Here is a 25,510-nt window from a genome sequence, read left to right as displayed (position 1 = left end):
GCGATCAGTCAACCAGGCAGTGACTCGACTGTAAGTGAACAATTATATAAATGATGTCAGGGCAATAGCTCAATAACTGATTATTCCCTCAGATTCCAAACTCTAGCTGCTGCCAGCGGGTGGAATGAACCGGCCTTAATCACCACGTATAGACAGGGACTATATTCATCTATATGGCTACATCTCACGTCAGTGGATGATTCCATTGGATTGGAGAAATGTATTCAACATTCCATTCGAGTCTCCCATCGTATGAAGTCTTGTCTCCACAAAATGTCCACAAGGCAGCCTCCGTCACAGAGCCAACCTTTCTCCCTCCTGAACTCTCAAGAATCCAGCCCAGAACCCATGCGGGTAGACAAATCCCATTTAACTCCGGCAGAGCGTCAACGGCGCAAGTGGTTATGTCTATATTGTGGTGGCGGGGGACATGTCATAGCAGCATGCCCCATTTGACCTCTTCGTCCAACGGTGAGTTTTGTCTCCAATTCAAATGTTTGTTACTCATCCTTGGTTACATCTGTAACACTTACTGCTGGTACAACTTCTGTTACAGTTTCCGCCCTCCTCGAATCCAGTTCTGCTGGCAACTTCATATCCAGGACGCTCTGCCAGCAACTCAACTTAGTACAGAGGGTCAACGACTCGGCATACTGGATCCACTCCATAACCGGTAAACTTCTTCTCCGGGGTTCAGTACAACACTGTGTGGGACCTCTTAGACTACAACTGGGTTCATAACATGTGGAAGACATCACGCTGCTGGTTCTTGAAAGTTCAGCATCTGATATCATCTTGGGGCGCCCATGGCTAATTCAACATTCACCAGTTATCTCCTGATCTTCTGGAAACGTCCTGAAATGGGGTACCAAGTGTTTCTCAAATGGTTTTCCGTCTTTACCCATTGTAAAACTTGTCACTCACTCCAGGAAGCCCTACCCATTGCCTATAACCAAAACCACTATTGAAAGCCCAGTTAACCTCACCTCCACTGACATCCCCTCATGCTATTCCCAGTTTCAGGACATCTTCTGCCCCCAACGTGCCACTCAACTCCCACCACATCGATCATAGGACAGTGCGATTGACCTGTTTCCTGGTAAACCAGCACCTAAAGGAAAGATTTACCCACTGACACTCCCCAAGCAGAAGGTCATGGAAGAATACATGGAGGAGGCACTTAAACAGGGCTATATCAGACCTTCCCCTGCTGCTTCCAGCTTTTCCATCATGGCTAAAAAGGATGGTGTTTTGAGACCGTGTATTGATTACTGCGCCCTCAACAAGTTCTGGTATCCCCTTCCTCTCGTCCCAGCCACCCTGGAGCAATTTTGTGGAGCTACTATTTTCACCAAGCTGGAACTACACAGTGCATATAACCTCATTTGTATCAGGGAGGGGGACGAATGGAAGACAGCTTTTATCACACCAACAGGCCAGTACGAGTACCGGGTGATGCCGTATGGCCTGGTAAACATCCCTTCCATCTTCCAGGGGTACATGAATGAGGTGTTCCAGGAGTACCTCCATCAATTTGTTCTAGTTTACATCAATGATATCCGGGTGTACTCCTGGAGCGAAACAGAACATCGTAAGCATGTCACACTTGTATTGGAAAAGCTGAGGAAGTTCCACCTGTATCTAAAAGCTGAAAAGTGCTCATTCCATCAGGTCTCCGCGTAATTCCTCGGATACAACATCAGCGCTGAAGGCATCCAGATGGACGAAGGGAAGGTGGAAGCTGAGAGATCCTGGCCCATTCTAACCACCATAAAAGAGCTCCAACGTTTTCTTGGCTTCGCCAATTTCTATCATCGCTTCATCCAGAACAATAGTTCATCTCGCCACCAACATCCCTCATTAAGGCCAAGTCGAAATCAGTCTCATGGTCATCCGAAGCCAATCAAGCTTATAACAGGTCGAAACAAGCATTTACATCTGCTCCACTTCTAATCCACCCAGACCCAAATAAACCTTTTATGGTGGAAGTAGATGTTTTGACCTTTGAAGTGGACGCTGTCCTTTCAAAGCAGCAAGGGAAGCCACCTCGCAACCACCCATGCACCTTCTTTTCCAAGAAACTTTTCCTGGTGGAGCAGAATTATGATATCGGAATCAGGAATTTCTGGCCATCAAGCTTGCCCTGGAGGAATGGCGTCACAGGCTGGAAGGAGCCCGCCATCTCTTCCTAGTTCTCACCAATCACCGTAACCTGGAGTATCTACGAGAGGAGCAGTAAATAAACACCCCTGCTTGGGTTCAAAACTCCATCTTGCGTCTGTGGTTACATAACACTTTGTTGTTGATAAAGTGCTAAATGTTTATCACTACATTATTTAAATAATTCACCTGAATATTTGTAGAAAATGGTTTAGAACAAAAAAAAAATGCTTAATAAAATGGCATGTCAAACAAAAATACAGTTTGTATTCACTACTTTCACTACTGCTGACATATTGGTTATTTTTTGTCAAGTGTTTTTATAGAATTCTGAGTTTACAATTTGTAATTACAAGTTCTACAAAGACTTGAACACTTTTTGCAAGTTGGATTCTCATAATTATGGTAATTCCGACATGCCGTAAACGCAACATAAGTGTTTCAAACAAAACTCTTTGATCTTTTTTAAAGTTATGATCCTATCAAACTTGCAAAATTTGGCAATCCAACAACTAGCTTTTCTTTGGAAGTGCTAACAGCCTGTGTACCTTGTAAAGACGACATTGTTTCAAAGTGGAATGATAAAAAACCTCTGCATTCTCACTCGACCAGCAAATTAGTTTGGAGCATGCAATTTTTGAAAAGGTAATTTTGTGCTATAAGCATCAGATGGTTCATAAATGTTCTGTGGGCATGCCGTCTGAGGCTTAAATTATGAAACAAATAACAAGGTATACACAGGGCATATTATTTGCTATGCACTTACAATGATATGGCAGGATTCTCCATCTCTCTCAGACACAATCTCTACGTTCCCCAGGTGCAAGATGGAGGCCATAATCTTAAAGATGCTCATTTGATGCCCCTCTTTCACACCTGCACAATTCAAAATGTCATTATGTTAATGCATGCCAGACACTTAACTATGGTTTTGCTATACTGTTTAAATTACTGTTAATTTAATGTTTAATGATGTAGCCCTTACCAAGCAGTGTGAGAGCCTCTTTTGTCTTAACAAGGTCTTCAGCATCATTCACCCCTTCAATGAAAATGTTCTCACCAAGAGACGTGTACGTGAAATCTTCTGCGCTGGCTAAAACATGAGGGTAAATGAACAATTGTAACTTTGGGCTGTCAGTAGCCTAATAATAATATTAGCACAGCAGAAATACCATTATTTAAGTTAACAAGAAATGTCATTTGCAACCCATTTTATTTCCGTATTAGAGATAGACTGATAATTGTTTTTATTATTTACACTTTTTCACTTAATCTGTAGGGATGGGATGATATATTGAATTTCAATATATCAGGAACACAAAAATTATTAACCATATCGTGGCAAAACTCTATATTTCGAAATTGGCAACACTGTTTTCTGTCCATGTGATCATAAATTAAATGACCTGTCAAACATCACAATCTGTCTATCGCTTGATTTGACCCTCTTCACTGTTTAAAGGGTTCGCACAAGGTATTTGAAGTTTTTAAGTGCTTGAATTTAGCTTTTTAAAATGTAAGAACTGGAATACCTGGAAAATCTTTTGTTGAAAAGTACTTGAGATTAAAACAGAACATTTCTTCTGTGTAATGTTTGTCCATCAAAGATGAGATCCACGCACCCCACTTTCATTGAACAGTATGTCTATTAATATCCTTTCTGTTCTTTACAGAACATCTCTCTCGTTAATAAACTAACGAGTCTGTGACATGCTTGTTGAACTCCTAAAGTGGCAGTACCATTTTATTTATGCAAATAAGCGTAAACTCTACTTTATTACTTGTACTTATACTCATTATTTGGAACAATTTCATGATATAATATTAATTGAAAGAATGTCTAATTTTTATATTTTCAAAAAGTGTGATTATAATAATGATGACAAACAAATGAATAAATATTCACTTTAACATACTTTTCCAGGACAGGTTCTGTTCAGTTCTATTGCTTGATCGGCACCTGATCAGCTTGAATGTAGCCCACTATTTTTTAAGGCTTATTTTATTTTTACTATAGCGAAAGGTATATGAGAAACTCTTATTGTTTAAACTTTGTGTATTTATATTGTGTATTAAAGAACTTTATTTTGATGAGAAATTATAATGTGCATTTTACTTGAGCATTAAAAACAAAAATCTGTTATACTGCCATTTAAACATTATTATATCAAATGGAGATACATTAAATCGTGAACCTCATATCGTATCTCAAATCGATTTGTGAGATAACCATATCATCCCATCCCAATTAATCAATTATCACTTCTTTATTGTGTTAACCAATAAAGTTGGACACAAAAGACTAACTATTTTAAATGTTCTTTAAGTGAGGGGCTTTGACCAAGTGTATAGTGCAACTAAAACTAAATTAGTTTTTTGTAGACAAAATTATTTCGTAAAGCAGTTCACCAGAGGTTAGTGATAAATAATAAAGACGTTAATGTGCCTAATGGAAATGTATGTGTAATGTAATAGCAGAAATAAAACAAATATGTAAAATGGGTTATGCATATCGGTTGTCAGAAAATTAAACACAAAAATAATCAGAATTGTATCTGTCATTAAAAAACAATAACTTTCACACTCTATCCGTAATGTGACGTTTTTTTAAAGTGAGAAAAATGTAGAGTGGGTCTTTATTTTATTCATTGGTGATTGATTGATTGATTGCCATAACCTTTATTACATTAACCAGCATTAAATTATGGAGTTAACTATCAGGAACATTTTAGAAATGTTGTATACCTACAACAGTAGCCTAAAAAAAGGCCTAATAAATAGCCGAAAATGAACTATTACAGTTCGATGATTGTTATTCTTTGGAATACTGTGCACTGACGACACATGTAATAAGAAAGTAAATCGGGTCAATTCTGACTTCTTGTTGACTTGAAATTAAAACAGTGTGTACTGAGACACTTACTCAAGTTAAGATCTTTAAATTCAGCTAGAGATGATGAGGCACAGAGCTGGTAGAAGATATGGTAGTTCCTCTCTTCCTCAGCCTAAAACAATATTGATTTTCAGCATTGGGAAAACCACTCCAGAAAGTCAACAAGGGTATTGATGAATTGAAAGGTGTGTATTACAGCAATTAATAAACACCTGAAAAACTACTCTGGACTTCTCAAGAAGATATGTTCGCATGTTGGCACCAATGATGTGATATCTCCTATCAAAACCGATCTGGATGTATTTCCCAAAGCGGCTGCTGTTGTCATTGCGAGTGGTTTTTGCATTTCCAATGGCCTGCACAGAGAATGAAGTGTTATTTATACTTGTCTCGGGTAAATTTGAAAGACCATGTGCTGATGGAGAAAAACCCTTAGTTGGGTTGTAGAGGAATGACTACAAAAAACTTTAAACAGAGAGAGAAAATTGTTGTTGCTTCACTCCATTCATATACTCTGGATCAAATTATCATGATTGATGCAGTCTAGAATATGACATGGGTGGAGAGACACTTTCACAATAGAAACATATCCAGTGTTTGAGGAGGAGCAAAAACCTAAAATCCATATTGTGGCATTGCTTTCAATGAGTAATGACTGTGATTTCAGGTCATTTGTTTGTTTGCGCTCACCTGTAGCAATACTGTAGAATGCTCTGCCTATCTCTCTTCCTCTGTGTCCTAAGAGGCCTTTCAATCGCCAGTGCTCATTTCCACTTTCCATGATATCTCTAAATTGACTGTGAGATTTGGCCACTTTCTTTAGCACAAAGATTATCTTCCTGAAGGGCACATGTGACTGTTCTGCTCTTATCAGTTCAAACAGGCCTGGTTACTCTGGAGTTTAATTTTGCAGTTCAAGCGTGTCAGTGCTGTGATGAGATTGTGAAGCAAGGGCACCTTTACAAAGATGCTATAAACACGATGGCAGTACTTGGTGGTACAACTCTGTTAGATCTATACAGAAATTTTAGCAATTCGTGATGCACCAAAAATGAAAGTTCTTGTCAAAAACTAAAAATTCAGGACACATTAGGCTGAAAACTGAAACACAAAATTGAAAATGCTAATTTTATATATTAGGAATAACTAAACAAATTCTAATTTTTAAAAAAATGTAAGTGATTACACTGTTTATCCTTCGATTGAGATTCTTAAAATAAATCGTAACTTGACATAAAAACTCAAAACATTGTTTTAAGGATTTGTTCGCCCAAAAATAAAAATTCTCACATAATTTACCCTCCCTCATGATATGTATGAATTTCTTTCATCTGCAAAACACAATTGAAGATTTTTAGAAGAATATTTCAGCTCTGTAGCTCCTCACAATGCAAGTGAAAGGATGCAAAATATTTGAAGCTCCAAAAAGCATATATAGCCATCATAAAAGTAATCCATACGACTCCAGTGGATTAATTAATGTCTTCTGAAGTAAAACGCTAGGTAAGTGTAAGGAATAAATCATTATTTAGGGTAGAAGGGAGAAGTTGAAATACACGATGCCTCTCGTGTTAAGCATGTTGGAAAGTTCACACGAAATTAATTGTTTACAAAAGAGGAGCATAGATAATCATAAATAGATGCCTCATTCGGCTGGTTTGGTTTTGACAAATGAAGCACCATCATGGAATGGTGAACATGGAGAGCTGTTTGAATCAGTGATGAATGGAGGAGATTCCACAGACCGAGCTCCTGGCTCAGACCGCTGCATAAACAGCGTTTGTGTTGAAACTGTATCGCGGTCCATAGGAACAGCTGCTAATAAGATATCTACATATAAATATCTATGCTAATGAAGCTTTTGCACTTGCGTCAAGTGAGAGGCAGTTTGAACTCCACCCTCGTCAACGTACAAACTACAGTTGGCCGGAAGCAAACACATTTTTGAAAAAAAGTTCTTACACACACCTAGTGTTTCGCTTCAGAAGACATTAATTAATCCACTGGAGGTGTATGGTTTACTATTATGATGGCTATATGTGCCATCATAAAAGGGGGGATGGTTGCAAGTTATGTTCAGAAGTCTGGAAGAAGGTAAGTTGCCATAAATGTATTGACTTTAACTTACTTTCTCAGCAATATTCTCTCCAAACTTTCGCTTTGTGATTGCAGCACATGGTTTTGAAAGCAAAAACTCAAAGAAACGGTCAGCTCTAGGGTTGCAATGGTATGAGATTTTCACGGTACAATAACAGTCTCAGAAAATATCATAGCTTCACAGTATCACGGTATACGGCATTACACAATTATTATTATCAGTTACATTGACCCTTAAAGGAGTGAAAACAGAACGTTTTTTTATCTATTTTTTTGGTTGGTTGAAAAAAACGCTTTATTATAATTGAAACTTGAAACAATTTTTTTTTTAAATGGAAGTATGTGTAAAAAAAAGTCTCCCTTTTGAAAATAAATCAAATAAATAGAATAAATAAGAAAACTATCAGAATTATAATAATAAACAGAATTATAAAATAGCATGTAACTATAACATGTTATATAACTAAAGCATGTTAGTTTACATGTTAGCATGGCATGTAAAATTAATTACTAAATTAAAAATAACACAAGTAAAAGGGCATGCATCAAGCATATTTGCTTATATGAGCCCAATTTTATCTTGTTTGTTTCCGAATTCAAAACATAATTCAAACAGAACATACATGTTACACAGAAGGAAAGGCTCCTCTTTACCATGGTTAGGTCACTGTAGCTAGTCTTAAATATTAATAAAATTATAGGATTTATGAAAAAATAAGCACTAAATGAAATATATCTTGAAACTTTAACTACAACTGCCACTGTTGATATAAAAGGTCTAGTAGATTCTAACTTTAGATTATTTCATATGGAACTATAACATTTTGTCAAAATATAACTTTTTTATATAATAAATATAAATATAAATTTTCTCATGTAAAAACTTGAAACAATTTTTTAAAGGTGATGATATATAATGACAAAAAAAAATGAAAAATTTGAGCATAGCACAGTGTTGCTCTTTCCCTCCTAAGTGCTGTTTGGCATGTCAGGGCTGCCTACTGTTTGAGAGGTTTGACTTGACTTTCTCCGTAACGCTTTAAATTAGAAATGTCTCACTAGAATTGAAATTGGTCACATCAGTCTTGAGGTCTGTGCGCTGCAATATCGAGGGAAGCCCTTGTTATTGCACGAGTGCATCAGAGAGAAGAGTATATCATGATCATGAGCTGGTTCTGTTACACTCGTGCAAAAGTGCAGAAAAGAAGCCTTAAGCTGTTTGCGAGATTATCATTAAATCTCCTAAATATGCTATCACTTGGGCGGCTGCCGAAATATCTTCAATGGAAGAACCATGGCATTGTTCTTTCTCTGCTGTCCGAATAGACCGGCGACCCACCAGATGAGAAACACTTCTTTACACACACACACACACACACACACACACACACACACACACACACACACACGTCAGACCCCCAGAATTACTAGAACAGATGATTCATACCTCCATAATGGGGCTGGAGGCCAGAACTTTCTCTTCCACATTGGTGTCATTTGCAGAACCCCCTACTGTGGCGAAGAAGCGCATGGCGTACTTTGCAGAGACGGTTTTACCAGCTCCAGATTCTCCACTCACGATTATCGACTGGTTCTTCTCATCTCTGTGGAAGACAACTCAGGTTAATACACAGAAACGGTAATGAATATCTGTTCTGCTGTATCTGATTAATAAAGAATTTACTTTTAGTCCATCATAACACACAGAATAAAGGTGGAGTGCATTGAAATGCAGTAATCAATCAATAGTCCAAAACTGCAAACTTGTTGTAACAATTTCAGTGATAAAAAAGGTAAGAGAGCATTATAATACTGTCACATTGCTAATTTTTCTTGCCGTAAAGAGTGCCAATGTGACCATTTAGTCTTGATTTACTTATGTTTAAAATAGCATTAGTAATCTAGGAACACAGTTCTCAACTACTACATAAAGAATACAGCATGCCATTGACAACCACATATTAAGTATTTTAATGTAACTCCCTTGGTCAAAATTAACAATCATGATTACAATATCAAGCAATTTCAAGGGAAATAAATATGTTTTCATTATCATGCAGTCCAACATGTAATATTAATTTTTACACTTCAGGGTCAGCTGTTTACTGCTGTTAAAAGCCTCATCGTGCTCTGACATCTCCGATTATACCATATCAACAACCAGTTTCCCGTTGCAAACTACAGGAGCCCGTATGCACCACACACACACACACTTCCCTGTTGAGCTACCTCAGGAAAACCAAGATACTAAGTAAAACATGCAGTGTAACTGGCATGTGTCAAACCCACTCTAAACGACCAATCAAATCCCACATACAGTACAGTGTGCTTAGAGTTCCACCCTGAGACTTTGTTGTGCTTTGAGAACACAAGCCTTGTCTCTCACTATTTTTACCCTTTGCCTATAGTTTATTTTGGGTTTAGGTCATTACACATGTCATTAAGAAGCCATGGTGCCCCAGCGTAGGAAGTTTAACTTGAGATTAAACCTGATGTGAAAATGGCTTTGTCTTTTGTTTCAAGCTACAGAAAACATACAAATATAAAGGCTAGAAGAATGATGCTGTGTACACTGTGATTAACCGCCCACTCGATCCATTACTAAGCCAGGCTGAACTTTCACATTACTCACAGCCTTCAAAGCAAATTATGTCATTTCGTCCTTACATACAGTGCAAATCTATAATTCCACTGAAACTTTGTCTCTTTGTTATAAAACAATGTGTACTTTAAACATTCACCTGATCTTAATAACTTCCTGAATTCTTAACTGTCATAAGTCACAATAAAACAGCATTCTAACTGATTGGTGAATCAGTCTAAATCATAAACTAAACTAACTTCCTCAGTGAACCAGCTTAGACTGATCGATGTTAACCTGATCAGATCGATGGCAGATGTGAAATGAGCCAAGAACTGTGTATGTGTACTTTTTGAAATCAATGCTAAATATGCAAATGTATACGCTTGGTGAAACTAAAATCAATCTAATTAATAGCTGTTCGTGTATACGACAATATGTTGTTTAAAAATATTAAAAATATGAATTTGTTGCAAAAAGCAATGGAAATAATAACTATGACGAAGGGGGAGATGTTCTCTAATTACATTTAAACTCTGAAAATGCGCCTTTCTTATTAGCACAAAAGCACAGCAGTCAATCAGTCCTGTATCACAGGTTTACAAGTGTATAATCAGCACCTACCTGGCCATCTGTTTGTATGCTTCCTCTGCCACAGCAAAAATATGAGGGTCCATGTCCCCCATGTTCTGGCCACTGTATGCATTGATGACTTCTTCTCCATAGATCTGTAGCTGCGCATATGGGTTGATGGCCACCAGAACAATCCCTGAGAAGAGAATCAGACAAAAGTTTACACCTACAACATAATGTGTGAAAATCCCATGCAACATTGCAGATATGCAAAAAATATCTCATAAGTTTGATAAAGGCATATTTATGAAATTATGCATCAGTTATTGACAAAATTCAAATTTATTTCTGCTAGGTATCACTGAAATGAATGCTAAGGCAAGCATCAAAATTACTACTGCTTATATTAAGAATTAGGGATTTTAACAACCCATAATATTATAGGGACTTGGTGGAGGGCTCATATGACTTGGGCCAGAACACCCCAGAAACCAACTAGCAATGCCCTGTAGGAACCACCTAGATCACCCAACTGCAAAACCTGCCAAAAAAAAAAATCTAATGAATAATCGTGTCTTCTGGTCCATGACAGAAATAACTAAACATACACATACACTAGACATACTCTACTAAATAAATAAATTATGTGAAGAACCTTACATTTTGAAAGAATTGAATTCACTAGATATTTGAAAATATGCAATATAACTTGACTTTGTAATATATGGTAAAAACACTTTTGGAGTTGAATATCAAGCAAAAAAAAAAAAAAGGTATATATATATATATAATACTGAGATATAATGTACACCGTTGCGATAATATCATGAAGATATTGATCATACTGCCCACCCCAACTGACAACGGTTTAAATGAGTTAGCAAGTGTTTATGACACTTGGGTTTTGATGAGAGGAAATTAGATCTTCAGTTGAAGCTTTTATACAATTATTTAAATTTGCCCGGGGTATGCAGGAAGTTACTCTGAAATAGGGAATTCAAATGAACTATAAAAGGATTCAATTGTTTAAATGATGATGATCTTAATCAATGATCCATATTTCTGTGTGACTCTCAGCTAAACTATCAGGCTTACTTCAGCCATTGAGTTGTCACACCAAGCAGTGACGTCAATGCATAACAATGTATAACAAGACATAAGAGGGAACAAAAAAACAGACTGTCTGTGAAAGTAAAAAGGAGCACACATAAAAGATGAATTATGAGCCATTAGGCATTGTTGATAATAATGAATCTTCCATTGTTTCAAAGCACCAAACCACAAAGACAAACCACCGATGGTTAGTTTTAGTCTACATTACAAATATCCAACTTTTTGTGTGAGAATATTCAACATTCAACTGGATTCAAACATGCACTACATAATAAGACGACTTCTCCCAAAATAACTTTTCAATGGAAGTAGACAGACACACCCCCAAATAAAATGTAATTCCGAAATGCCACAACTATTAACAAGATCATTTTACCATAGGGACAGAGTAACTAATAGAAACATGTTATTGACCATTGTAGACAAAACAGACACTGTATTTGTCCACCTCCAGTAAAATCTGTTGATCCTGGATCCCTCATTATAACATTGTGACCCATGTTGTTAAGGAAACCCCAGAGCCGGTCAATAAAAAAAAAAAAAAAAGAGAGAGTAGAGGGTCAATATATTGAGGAAAAAGAGTATACCACAACAGTATAACAAGAATGAAGAGTCATATAAAATCTCCTAAACTGCTGGGGCCAGTAAAAATCTGAAGCACTTTCCGAACCGGGCCAGTACAAAAAATCCTTAGCATTGAGCCCTGCATTATCATCAGATGCAACAAATCAAAAATAAGGCAAAAATAAGGCACTAAGCTCCGCCTGACTTACCTGAGGGAGTAACGGCCAGTCTTCACATGTGAAATGTGAAAGTTTTACTCAAGAAGGAACTGAGTGTCCAGATGCTTAAAGGGAATTTACACGGTACGTGGCAAGCGAGTTGTGCAAAAATGCCAGCAATTGCTGCAGCTCAATACAAGATATTAAAAACATGTTTCTCTGAATTACGCAATTCCTGTGTATAGCCTATTGTATTACGTGTTGTATTTAAGTGATAGCAAAAAAACAACAACCAAATAAAATGGCTTTTATATGTCTTTAAACTATAAACCATGAATATAACTCATCCTCAATTAACGAGATTGGTGGGTAGACCCTGTTTCCGAAAAGATCAATATTTAATTTCCATGGCCTGTTGTCCCATATTTGAGTTCTAAACTAAAATGGGAACATTGTGTTGAACTAGCTAATAAAAAAAAGTAGATTTTCTATTAAAAAGGCAATGTCTGTGAGCTTGAATTATAAATTTTTTAAATATGATTTGGGTTCAGATATTGTTTGCACAATTGTTTGTTTGTTTTTGTTATTCAATCGTAGAGTACATCAAAACTTAGACTATGTCAACATTAAACCGGATACATTTGAAAACTGGGTTTTTGTTTTCGTAACGCTCTTTGTTAGGGATGTGCAAGAATGGTCAACTAGTCGTTCAACAACTGACTAGTTGAGTAGTGATGCTGAATAGTAATTTTTAAACAATAAAAAAATGATTAAAAAGGTTAAAATATTTATATTTAAAACAGTGTTTAATATTGGAATTATTGTAGTTTAAATATTCTTTTAATCACAAATACGATTACAATTAGTATAAATAAGTACAGTATAAACATTATTTTTATAAATCTGACGGTTTACCTCATATTTGCTGCAGGTTCTAAACTGTTAGCGGAAGTCACAAAATTGGGAACTGATGTAGTAATAATGATCAGAATGTCAAGGATCAAAGTCAGTGGGAGAATCTTCATCGGGTGTTGTAGAAGCGAAAGCGGCCTAAAAACCTAATTTGATTGGTTAAAGAAACAGATAAACCCACCTTCCCCCTCACGCTTGCAAAACTCTTTTGACTGAGAAAGTTGTGCCAAACGTTTGAGTGCAAATAATCGGGAAGATGGAACAATGTATATTGAATTATTTCTGGGAAATTCTTTTGTCACTAAGTCATTTACACTTTTGCAATAGTTTATTTTACACATAAAGACTGATTCTACAAGGTCAATCCATTTTGCTGTTCATGAAACCCTCTCTTTGCTTGCATATCACTGAGTGCAGGTTTGCAATGTTTTTGGCAAGAAATAGGCGCAAAAACAGTGCCAAAAGTGAAAGAAAAAAATTCAGAAGAATACAGATACAAATTTTATTTTTTATTTTATTTTTTTTATTTTTATTAATGCAAATATTTTGTTCTTACGTTTGCAACATAATTGACACCTTTATAAAATGTTCTGTGTGAATGCAAAAAAGAAATATACTTTAGGCATTTAGGCATTTTATCTTAATAAACCCCCATCTGCCATTGGTGAAACAAAGCGATAATGACAGAATAATGTTGTCTAAGTGGGTCACTGAAAACAAACAGACATTTTCAGTGCAATAGAAAGACAGTGCTTACAGTTTTTCAGAGAATTAACCTATGAATGGCTTACTTATAATATGTCTCTGCATATTAAGCTGGGGAAAAAAGAAAGTATTAATACAGAAAAAGTTAAATAAATGTTGAAGTCATTAAAACTCATTTTTTAACCACTCCACAGATTTAATATTCGTTTTGGCAAGTCGTTTAGGACATCTATTTGTGCATGGCATAAGTAATTTTTCCAGTTATTGTTTACAGATTGTTTCCCTTTTAAATGACTATATCACAATTCCATTGTGTCAGAAGTTTACAGACACCAAGTTAACTGTGCCTTTAAGCAGCTTGGAAAAATCCAGAAAATGATGCCAAGCCTTTAGACAATTAGCTTCTAATAGGAGGTGTACCTGTGGATGTATTTTAAGGCCTACCTTCAAACTTAGTGACTCTTTGCTTGACATCATGGGAAAATCAAAAGAAATCAGCCAAGACCTCAGAAACAAATTGTGGACCTCCACAAGTCTGGTTCATCCATGGAAGCAATTTCCAAATGCCTGAAGGAACTACATTCATCTGTACAAACAATAGTATCCAAGTATAAACACCATGGGACCATGCAGCATCATACCACTCAGGAACGAGACACATTCAGTCTCCTAGTGATGAACATCATTTGGTTCGGAAAGTGCAAATCAATCCCTGAACAACATCAAGTCCTATATCAACATAACCTGAAAGCCACTGCACCATAAAAAAGCCAGACTACAGCTTGCAAGTGCACATGGGGACAAAGATCTTATTTTTGTGGAAATTTCCTCTGGTCTAATGAAACAAAACTTTTACTGTTTGGCCATAATTACCATCATTACGTTTGGAGGAAAAAGAGTGAGGCTTGCAAGCCGAAGAACATTATCCCAACCGTGAAGCATGGGGGTGGCAGCATCATGTTGTGGGGGTGCTTTGATGCAGGAGGGACTGGTGCACTTCACAAAATAGATGGCATCATGAGGAAGGAAAATTATGTGGATATATTGAAGCAAAATCTCAAGACATCAGCCAGGAAGTTAAAGCTTGGTCACAAATGGGTCTTCCAAATGGACAATGACCCTAAGCATATCTCAAAAGTTGTGGCAAAATGGCTAAAGGACAACAAAGTCAAGGTATTGGAGTGGCCATCACAAAACCCTGACCTCAATCCAGTAGAAAATTTGTGGGCAGAACTGAAAAGCATGTGTGAGCATGGAGGCCTACAAACCTAAATCAGTTACACCGGTTCTGTCTGGAGGAATGGGCCAAAATTCTAGCATCTTATGGCACATTTCCACTGCACGTTACGGTTCAACTCGCCTCAACTCTACTCGCTTGACTTTTCTGAGCTTGCATTTCCACTGCAGTTTAGTGCAACCTCAACGTGGGTGGGTGATCGCCATAGTTGAGCCGCATCTACTGCCGAGATATCATCTTAAACACGACACAAACTGACCAAAACAAAAACACGACTGCTAGCTGTTAGCTACTATCTCATTGTGATTCATAAAGCAGTTGTTGCATGGTGATTTTACACAAGTGTGACAGTTAAATTGGCCAGGTTGTTTTAGAAGCAAGCTTCCAGTAGCTGATCAACTAAATAAAGTGAAGCTTTCAAGCAGAGTATAGCGTAAACATAACAAAACATACCATCCTCCATTGTGGCTGAGTCCAGGGCACTCTCCCTCCCATTGCTAACCGGTTTAGCTGGCGTCCATTTGGTCGAACCACTTCTACTTTTCCTTGATAGTTCTGTATTCACTTTAAAGTAATTTTTTTTTTTACTTTTCCCTACACAGTTGGTAGGTCCGGAGTTAGCAGTGTCCAACCAACAGCTGATACACTTCCTGAGAGACTATTTCATTCATCGCTAACGAGTGGACCGTCTGCACCTAGTTTTTTTGACCACGGCATGGTTTTGCGTACAGCCATTTCTTTTTTCTCAATTCAAAAGTCGCATGAACAAATTATACTATTATCGATGTCGCTAACTTTAAAACTAGTGGGTTGATGTCGTGTGTCGGAAATCCAGTGACGATTCTCCCTAACCATTCAGTGATAGGCAGGATTTTGACGTCACATTTAGTATCGGCTTGGCTCGCTTGGAACTTCTGCTGAGGTGGTGCTAAAAAAGTATCAGGTACCAGGTACTATCCACAGTGGAAAACCCCCAAAAAGAGAGTAGAGTCGAGTTGTACCATGCAGTGGAAAAGTCCCATTATTGTGAGAAGCTTGTGGAAGGCTACCAAAAACATTTGACCCAAGTAAAACAATTTAAGGCAAAGCTACCAAATACTAACAAAGTGTATGTAAACGTCTGACCCACTGGGAATGTGATCAAATAAATAAAAGCAGAAATAAACAATTCTCTCTACTTTTATTCTAAAATGTCACTTTCTTAAAATAAAGTAGTGAACCTAACTTACATAAGACAGGGAATGTTTTCAATGATTAATTGTCAGGAATTGTGAAAAAAAATGGGTTTAAATGTATTTGGCTAAGGTGTATTTAAACTTCTTCAACTGTACTGACTTGTAAGTAATCCATGTGACTTGTGCATAATTTTTCAAGTTTTCTGAAGGCATACAATGAATTTGTATGATGAACAGTCCAAAAGTAATTATTCAATTTCAATTCAAATTAATTCATATACAGTACAAGGAGCCCAAATCAAAACGGTGGCACATCGATATTAAAATCATCATTCATTTTGGTCACGAGGTCACACAAGAACCAATGAGGTCTAATGTTACTACAGTGTCGCCATTTTTTATTTGGGCTCTGGTGTTTTTTAAGCTAAAGCGAGTCACCTTTTATTGCTATTGTATGGAAATATGTGATTGTGACATTCTTCAAAAGCTCTCCTTTCGTGTTTCTCAGAAGAAATAAAGTCATATGGGTTTGGAATTTAATATAGAGAGGATATTGTGATACAGGCATGAACTTACCGCAATAAGTGTAAATGTGATTGGACTCCAGGAAGCGGACCTTGAGATTGTGGAGCACAGCGGGCTCGTGGAGGTAGCTGAGAGCCGTGAGGTCATTTTCTCCAACCAGAATATCAGGATTACGAAGAAATGGAAGCTGATTTTCTTTGGGACCAATTGGATATTCTAGCGGCTAGGAATAGAGACAGTTATGTCATTAAAAAGAAATAGATTCGAAATTCATAAAATTCAAACCACAATGAAGGGGTGAAGTTCCTTGAAAAGCTTCAAGAGTGATTTTTGCAAATTCGAGAGGGTTAGGACTGCAATATAGATGCGAGAGTATAAATCATAAAGAGCATTAATGAGCCATGCTGATCTTTCTTTCATCTCTTTTTTTTTTAGGTTTATTTAGGTTTCCCCAAACACAGCATAGTTTTTTAATAATACACTTGAGAGTATCATATTCACTCCCATCTCTCAGGGCCTACAAGTCTTACCCACCAAAACATGCTTAATGATTCATAGACACTTTCCTCAGTGCGGTGAATCTTAACTACCAGTGGCAGGGAGTGGGATGGCCTGCTAAGAGATGTTCTGCTTTAGTTCACAACTGCTGTGTCAGGACTGAAATAGAAAAGCCATTGTGGCTTAGTCTCCTTTATATGACTAATCCATCCTGATTTACCTGAATGAAAATCTTAGACTCTAATAACATAACAGGTAAAAATATATGACTTACGTTAAAAGAAGAGGAAGGTGTTTGCTTACCGATTCATCTTCTAATTTGAGGTGAAGGACTGAGTCTCCCTCCTTATAATCCTTGATGATTTCTGCTGACTTCCAGACCTCTTCTGGATCAGGGATCCAAACCCGGGTGTACTAAAAAGACATATGAATTCCAACTTTAAATGGACGAACCAACTAACATACAACTTCAAGCACAGAAAATTAAATCACAGGCATCTATATAGGCACATATAATGCAAAAATATACCAAAACAATATATCTGTCTTTAAACTTAATTTTTAAGACATATGAGGCCACCAAAGTGGTAGTTACATTCTGTTTCTCTATTGGATGGAAGCAAGACATAAATACAGCTCCTATGTACTTGAATAGAGAAAGGCCAAAATCTCCAAAATGGTTGGTCAAGATTAAAAAAAAAAAACTGATTTCAACTGGGCAATATAATTGGACAATATTTATGTCATAAACTGTGCTTCTTAAGCTCAAATCACGAAAATTATTTTTGAGTCTGCTCTAGCCAAGGAGCTCTAAAAGAGAGCTACCGTATCCATTAGCATCCACATTCAACTCGATGTCAGTGTTCAGCAAGTGGATTATTCCCAGGATGTACGCAAATGGATTCTGCCAAGCCCATTTCATGCTTTTAAGAGAAATCTGTCACCAAAAAATATGTACTATAATGTAATTGACAAAATTACATTATAGTACAAAAAAAATTAAAAATAAATCATCTGAAAACAAGGCTACTTTTGAATGACTGTCAAAGGAGAAACATGCTTTTTGGAATCACAGGGTGTAGATCCAGAATCTACCAGCATGTGCCCATAGGGACCTGCTTAGCAGCCAATGCCTGACCCCCAGCTCTAACTAATCTGCATGCGCAATCTCAATTTAACTGATTAAAAAGTGATTGGCTCTTTAACTGTAATGTGGGACTTCCATTCCTACAGCTACTATATTTAGCGTTACAATTTCCATTCAGAAGTATGCCAGTGACCAGTCTCATTCTTCATGGTCTCTGGCGGCCACCCATCTTCACAATCTCAGTAAGGTTTTGAAACAAACAGAACTGACTTAAGCTAAATACAGGAAGAAAGCCCTAGTGCTTTTATCAGCAGCCAACAGATTTGGTCTGCAATAAAGTGATCTCATAATTGCTGGGAATCAACACTACAGACAGAAGAGTTACAGGATAAATTGATGTTGGTAGAATTTGCTATTTCCAAAATTCAAAGAAAACAATGCTCCATCAATCTTTAAATCCATCAATCTGAGTCAACACAAGTGACATTCTTACTTGTGTTATGATATCATGACTTCAGATTTTTCCACAACTGCCCTCCAGAGAAAAAAATGGTCAAGACAACTGAAAAGATAAAATGGCAGTGTTTAAGCTGCATCATAGGATGACGACATGATGGACATAAGTTTTGGGTGAAAATGCATCCAATCAAAGACTGTTGTAGAGTTTTTTGACAGAAGTCATCTAGTCTTCATAGCAGCTAGGGCTCATTAAGGGCTTGCACGATTGTCATATAAATTGTCATTTTTTAAGGCATGCTTTATGCATGTGGGCTGTAACGTTTGAATAACGAGGCTGACGAGGAGATGCGGATCCAAACGCAGTTTGAGTTTATTTAATCAGAAAACACAAAATGAACAAAAGAACAACCCACGATGGGGAAAAGAAACATAAACTAGTTAGGTAACCACGGTAGAGACAAACAGGGAACAAGGGAGAGAAGCACACATCAGGCTAACATCAAACAACGATCGACAAAGACAGAACAAAGACACGGGGTATAAATACACAAACATGGGATGGGTGGCCAATGAAAGAACAGAACTCAAACAAGATAACAAGGTGATTAACAGAAACCAAAGGCAAATTAACAAGGGCAGGTGTAAACAATGAACAGTGAACACGAACGCTAACAAGGACTATGGAATTACATAAGGGACTAAAGTGAAAACTAAGAAGTGCAAAAGTGACAACAATGGTAAACAAGAGGGCAACAGTGAAACAAGACAGGGTGGACTATGGAGTTAAATAAGGGACTAAAGTGAAAACTAAGAAGTGCAAAAGTGACAAGATGGAAAACAAGAGGGCAACAGTGAGACAAGACAGGGTAATCGTTACATGGGCTTCATACACCTTATTACATATTTAACATCAAATATCTAAATCAAATAAAAGTAACTCATATTTTATCCCTATTTTATTAAGGCTTTAAAAACTTATGAATGACATGAAAAATAATGTTTTAAATATCATAATATTTTTAAATACTTAAAATATGTCTCTCTCTTTTTGAACTCATGTATTTTATAATTGTTTTAATAAAAAATTTATATAATTTATATATTATATATTTTATTATATTTACATTAAATTTTTATTATACTATAATATAAAATATTTATTTCATAATTTCTTCACTTTCACACGTTATTTTAATGCTCTGAACCCGAGCAAAAACTTTTTTCAAAAAAAGATCACTACAGAAATAAAGTGTTCATCTCTTCCTCTTTGTCACTGTGTGTCATTAACACAGCATGTATGAACCAGGAACATTTGCCATTACACGATTGTTTAAAGTGAAACCGGAGTGTTTTGCGTTCACTATCAAAGTTTATACTTGTTTGTTTATATTTTCGCGGGAGTTTGGCACGAGCCTCTGCTGACAGTGCACAATGCAACAAATAAAACAGAATACGAATGTCTTAAGATGCGTTTTAACAGATGACCATTTGTTTATTTCCTTTAAAATTGACACAGAATCTAAGAAAATGCATTGTTACAGCAAGACACCGTGCATGGGACAAAGACGTCCATCTAGCACATGATTACATAGAAGACGACGGATGTGTTCAGAGTAAACGACCCCCAGATGTGGATGTCTTTTGTGGTTGTGTCTTGACTATGCCTTGCTGTCTTATCAGCATTTCACTGAAAAAGCATTAGGGACGTATATACAGTGCAACTTTATAAATGAAAAAAACTGGTACCACCAGTAGGGTACAACGGGGCTAAAGGCACCCCTTTAATGAAATTTGGCATTTTCTGGTCACAAAATATATAATTTTTACCCCACACTTGGATGATATTGTGATATTGTGTAGATACTGGGGAATAGTTATAGGCACAAATTGTCAACTACTGCAAATAATTCTGAGACAACAAGATGCTTTTTAGAGCAACAAATTAAGATGATGCTTACTCAAAATAACTACTTCAGAAAAAGTCAACCATTTCATGTTAATTTCAAACACATTTGACATTTTATTACCTCTCAAGTATTCTATAAACAAACTAATCTCTATTATGATTGGATGAGTCAATGTAAACCCACTTTGAACACCCCCACAATTAAGTAAAGCAATGCATTTTAGAGGGGCCTTTAGCCCCAGGAACAGGGGCTTTTTACCCCAAATTCTATTCTTTCACATACTGGACAGTTATTGAATTTGTATTATTTAATATCATTAAACAAAACTGAAAATTAAAAATAAGTATTTGTCTCAAAAGAAATGTGTTCATTTCAGGGATTTTCATAAGCTACATAAATTTCCCAAATTAGATTATACTGCCTCAAAATCAACCTTTAGACACCACACACAAAGATATCATGGAACAGGAAAATTTTGCAGTGCATAGTAGGAAGGTGCTGTAGTATTTTTTGTTGCTATTTAGTGTTTTGGGAGAAAATAAAATCAAGGGAGCCTTTTACCCTGCAGAGCCTTTAGCCGCGTTGTACCCTATTACAAAGCTCGAGTCTGTGGTAGTACTATGGCACCGTTTTAGGCAACTATGCAACACCAAGTTAACATAGAGCCGTCTATTGAAGCGTTTCTTTTCTCGTTTAACTTTTTTAATTCATATTTCAAAATAAAGAAACATGTGAAGTATAAGCGCCCTAATGTACATGCACACCAACTGTGATGGTTTGCACCACACTCACGCAAAAATATATAAACAAGGTGTAATGCCCATTGTGAATGCAGAGCACTCTGAATTTAGTTTATATTAACTTTTGCATAAATATTGTGTTTTTAATTACCATCAACCACAATTTCATGATCATGACAACCCTTTCTGGAATACATAGCCTAAAAGTAATAAAACAGGAGAAAATGTCAACAAACTTCCAGGGTGCAGCATCTATACAAGTCAAAAAATTATTTACCAAAAAAATTTTAAATAAAAAGAGAGATCAGAATAAATTGGTGTCCCAGCCTATCATTAAAAGTGATAACGATCCAAAGAGCTCTGTTGGATTTCTGAATACTAAATTACTCATAAAATCATTAGCCCGGTGGGGGAATAGTTCATCTTAGAGTTTGGGCTTGTCACTGGGATGTACTCTGACACAATGAGGGCATACTTTTATAAGTCAGAGTGAAATTATGGGTTCTACTCAATGCAAAAATTCTGCTTTGGAGAGGATGCATTAGGTAGCAAAGCAAAACCTATACGAGCAAGCAGGATTCACCAAGACACAGCTGAGTCATAGAGATTTCGATCAAACAGCAGGGGTCCTGTCTGACTTTGGAGTCGGTTACGTCATTCTTATAACATTTCAGTGTTCCATTCTAGCTGCTTACAGCTTGCAATGGACTACTGCACTGAGCCCCACGACGTACTTCCGCTTTGAAATAGTACTGCCCGCTAGTTTCCAGTTAAATGTGTTTGCATTCGCTGTAGTTACCTAGTTCCTAAAATGCCACTTAAAATGAGTTATCAGAAGTGGATTTTAAAATAAGGATCTTTTCAGAGATGGAAGAAATATTCTGAACATTACCGTGTTCAGCTTCTTCAAAATTCAGTGGAAGAACAGTTGTCAGAGCTTTAATTCAGCCCAAGCCGATCTGAGAAATTAATGGCTGGTATCTGAATGAATGGTTGGTCCAATCCAAGCGTATTTCACCATTTCTCCTCACAAGGAGGATAGTACCAGACAATTAGTACCACAGATCAGCCCAAAACGCAAATGTCAAAATGGATGCATCATCCTGTTTTTATTAAATGCATGTACTTTTTGTCACTGTTTTACTAATAAGTACTGTATATCAATACATTTTGAAATGTAAATGTATAAGAGCTACTAAAGATAATGAGTTATAAGGTTTGAAATAGATTAAATATATGTAGTGTGGTTAAATATATTTTAGCGCAGTTATTTATTGATTTAATGTGATAATACAATTACTTCATTCTGTTCTGAGTGATTTGTACAGCATGACCAGAGTAAAATAACAGCTAATGAATGTATTTATAAATAAAAACAATCTATTCCAAAGTAAAGTTATTTGCAACCATTGTATGGTGGAATTTATCGGTGAATCTTAACTGGTATGAAATATCATTAATGAATGAAATGTGTGTTAATTAGACGGCCAGACTGCTGCAGGTTATATATGTTTGATTTATTATTCAGGAGCTGAGTTTAGCTACATTAGGAAAGGAAAAAAATATATATTTACAGGCAAATTTAAGCAAATTATAAAACTGAGACATCATGTTAGAGCCAAAAAATATGATTTGCTGATTTAATCAACTGACAGCTCTGGAAAAAAAAGAAATAACTACCTTCCAATGAATAAATCTCTGCATGTAGGCGCACTAAACACTGTAACCGGAAACTTTGACTTCCGCCAACACGAGCAATGGTGACCGGATGAGGGCATATCCAGCGATGCGTCAAAGTTTTGAAATGTTTAACTTTATGCAAATGAAGATTAACTTTCAAGGGGGCCAGCCATTACGAGAGAAGATGGTAGACCTCACGTGATCCTAAAATTTTTGTGTCTCCATAAACACCACTAGCGACCTAACCGCCAGCCACTAGCAACATGCAGTGACAAAGTAGCTGGCAGTGTGAACACAGCATGAGCCACACAACTTAGAATGCAGAAGCAGTTATGCAAGTAATCCATAGTGCTGAAAGGGACCTAGGAGGTCGAGTAATAGAGATGAAATAAAAGCCACAAACCTCCAATTTTGATTTCATTTGATGTTTAAAGGCTTATAATTACAATGTATCAGTCTGTTCAAAGAGAGGAAGTCATATAAAAGCTTTATTCATATGTCAACAGAATGTCAACAACAACTATAAAACTCCTTTATTATATTTACCTCTATGGGTAAATAATGCTCTTAGTCAAAACAATGCTTGGTTTAGCCACACTGAGTCACTGCTGGTTTCGTGTGTGCCCTCTGGCACAGATGAGCTCACACTAATGATAGATTCTCAGATACTCGAGAAAAAAAAAAAAAATGATCTTATCAAAATGTCATTCCAGTGCTAAAGTACAAGTCTAGGGGCCTTCACAAAAATCCAATCTCTTCAAAACAAAAGTGAATCTAAAAGATTTAAGTATGGTCATTTGTGTAGGATTGTGATATGTGCAATTCAGCCCAAGATTGTGATCTATAACCTGGAAACTACCAATAAATCTTTGTCAAGGACCCAGGAGAGTACATTCCCTGATACTACAGAAAAGAGTGGAAGTGTATAATTTAAAGAACACCTTAAAACTATAAGCTTGTTAAATGAGCAATCAATAATTGCTGAGATGGATCCAAATGTCATATGAACAAATTTAACCAAAAAAGCCATATGGAAGCTATTGGTTTTAGAGTATAGGATTATCAGTCTAAAATGTCTCACTCAATGAATCCAACGAAGCAGTTACTGAATTAAAATGCAACTTACTGAACTGTATTATTTTTGGGCATATCTGACACAAAATAAACCAACAGTTACTGTTGGTACAATATACTGTTACTGTTATATTGCACTCAATGTTCATGAGAGTTAAATCAGTGTGAGTGACTGTTTATATGACTGTAAGTGGTTCAAGGAATCTTTGAGGTACAATACAATTTAAGCTCAATTGACAACATTTGTGGACAAATGCTGATCGTTTTAAAAATAATTTTGACTCCTTCCTTGTTTATAATAAAAAGCAAAGACTGCAGATACAGTAATGTAATTGCAATAGAAGTGAATGGGGCCAGTCCAAAAACATTAAATTACACACATTTTCAAAAGGAGAACAAAAATGCAAACATTATATGTGTTCGCATGATGGCATTTACTACCATTATGGCATTTAACAGATTGCAAGGTTTAGTTGTTTACAAAATCATGGCAACAAATATGTATTGCATTGTATATTGATTGTAACTTAACACAGATAAGGTTAGTAATAGATTTTAGGCAGATGCTATTTACACCCTGGTGCATATAATGTTATATGCCATTTACACCCCAGTGCAAATAGTGGCAGATATAATTTGCACCCCAACCCCTGTGCAATTATTGGTAGACACTATTACACCCATTTTTAAATAATAACATAGTGTACAGGCATCACTGCAGTGTGTATATTATGTTTATTTAGAGTCCCACAGACACATTACATTAACCTCTAACCCTAAAATTTACCTTTAAAAAATAGCTTTGGTGTTTACTACAGTAGCAATGATTTCACCTGGTATTTTCGTAAATTTACAGTAACCACAAAATTAACCATGGTTACTCTATTTCCACCATATTACCGTACTAACAAACACCATGGTTATTTGCATTAAAACTATGGTTTCTGCCAAAAAAACATGGTTCCTACAATATTAGTAATACAGTGGTGCAATCTACCCACATCGATGCCGAGCTGCGATCGACAGATCCCGCCTCCGGATCAAACCCTTCTCTGCACTCCTCGATATTTACATTGACCAAATCACGGTGATAAAATCAATGTTTCTATTAATTGTTATCTGTTATTTTAAGTAGTATTAAAGAAATAATTAAGAGTGGAAAGAGGAAATCAAATGGGAAGAGAGTTCAAATAGACACTCCGTACATGTATAACTGATTATGTCTTGTTTCTATACAATTGAAACTGAGTGCATTTTAATGTTTATTGACCGGTCCCCTTCACTATATTGTAAGTGCCTTATTGTAACCACAATCTTTGCTTTTCATAATTAAACAAGGGGCACTTCTAAATTATTTTTTTGTGTTAATGAC

The 25,510-nt window shown here is 36.4% G+C and overlaps 1 protein-coding gene across 1 annotated transcript in view; it reads right to left on the bottom strand.

Annotated features, from left to right (window-relative positions):
• The window catches only part of LOC127625133 (unconventional myosin-Vb-like), a 91,715-nt gene that overhangs the window by 49,118 nt on the left and 17,087 nt on the right, over positions 1–25,510 (bottom strand). The window contains exons 2-9 of the mRNA XM_052100220.1: positions 17,495–17,605; positions 16,745–16,916; positions 10,356–10,500; positions 8,598–8,754; positions 5,266–5,409; positions 5,084–5,165; positions 3,146–3,253; positions 2,927–3,036 (exon numbers count right to left, since the gene is read on the bottom strand). Of these exons, the coding sequence (XP_051956180.1) occupies positions 2,927–3,036; positions 3,146–3,253; positions 5,084–5,165; positions 5,266–5,409; positions 8,598–8,754; positions 10,356–10,500; positions 16,745–16,916; positions 17,495–17,605 (1,029 nt within the window). The remainder of the gene's footprint in view (positions 1–2,926; positions 3,037–3,145; positions 3,254–5,083; positions 5,166–5,265; positions 5,410–8,597; positions 8,755–10,355; positions 10,501–16,744; positions 16,917–17,494; positions 17,606–25,510) is intronic.

This window comes from Xyrauchen texanus, chromosome 31 (genome assembly GCF_025860055.1).
Source record: "Xyrauchen texanus isolate HMW12.3.18 chromosome 31, RBS_HiC_50CHRs, whole genome shotgun sequence".
NCBI classification, from domain to species: Eukaryota; Metazoa; Chordata; class Actinopteri; order Cypriniformes; family Catostomidae; genus Xyrauchen; species Xyrauchen texanus.
The sequence above is the reverse complement of the archived record's forward strand: the minus strand, read 5'-3'. Positions and strand labels throughout refer to the sequence as shown.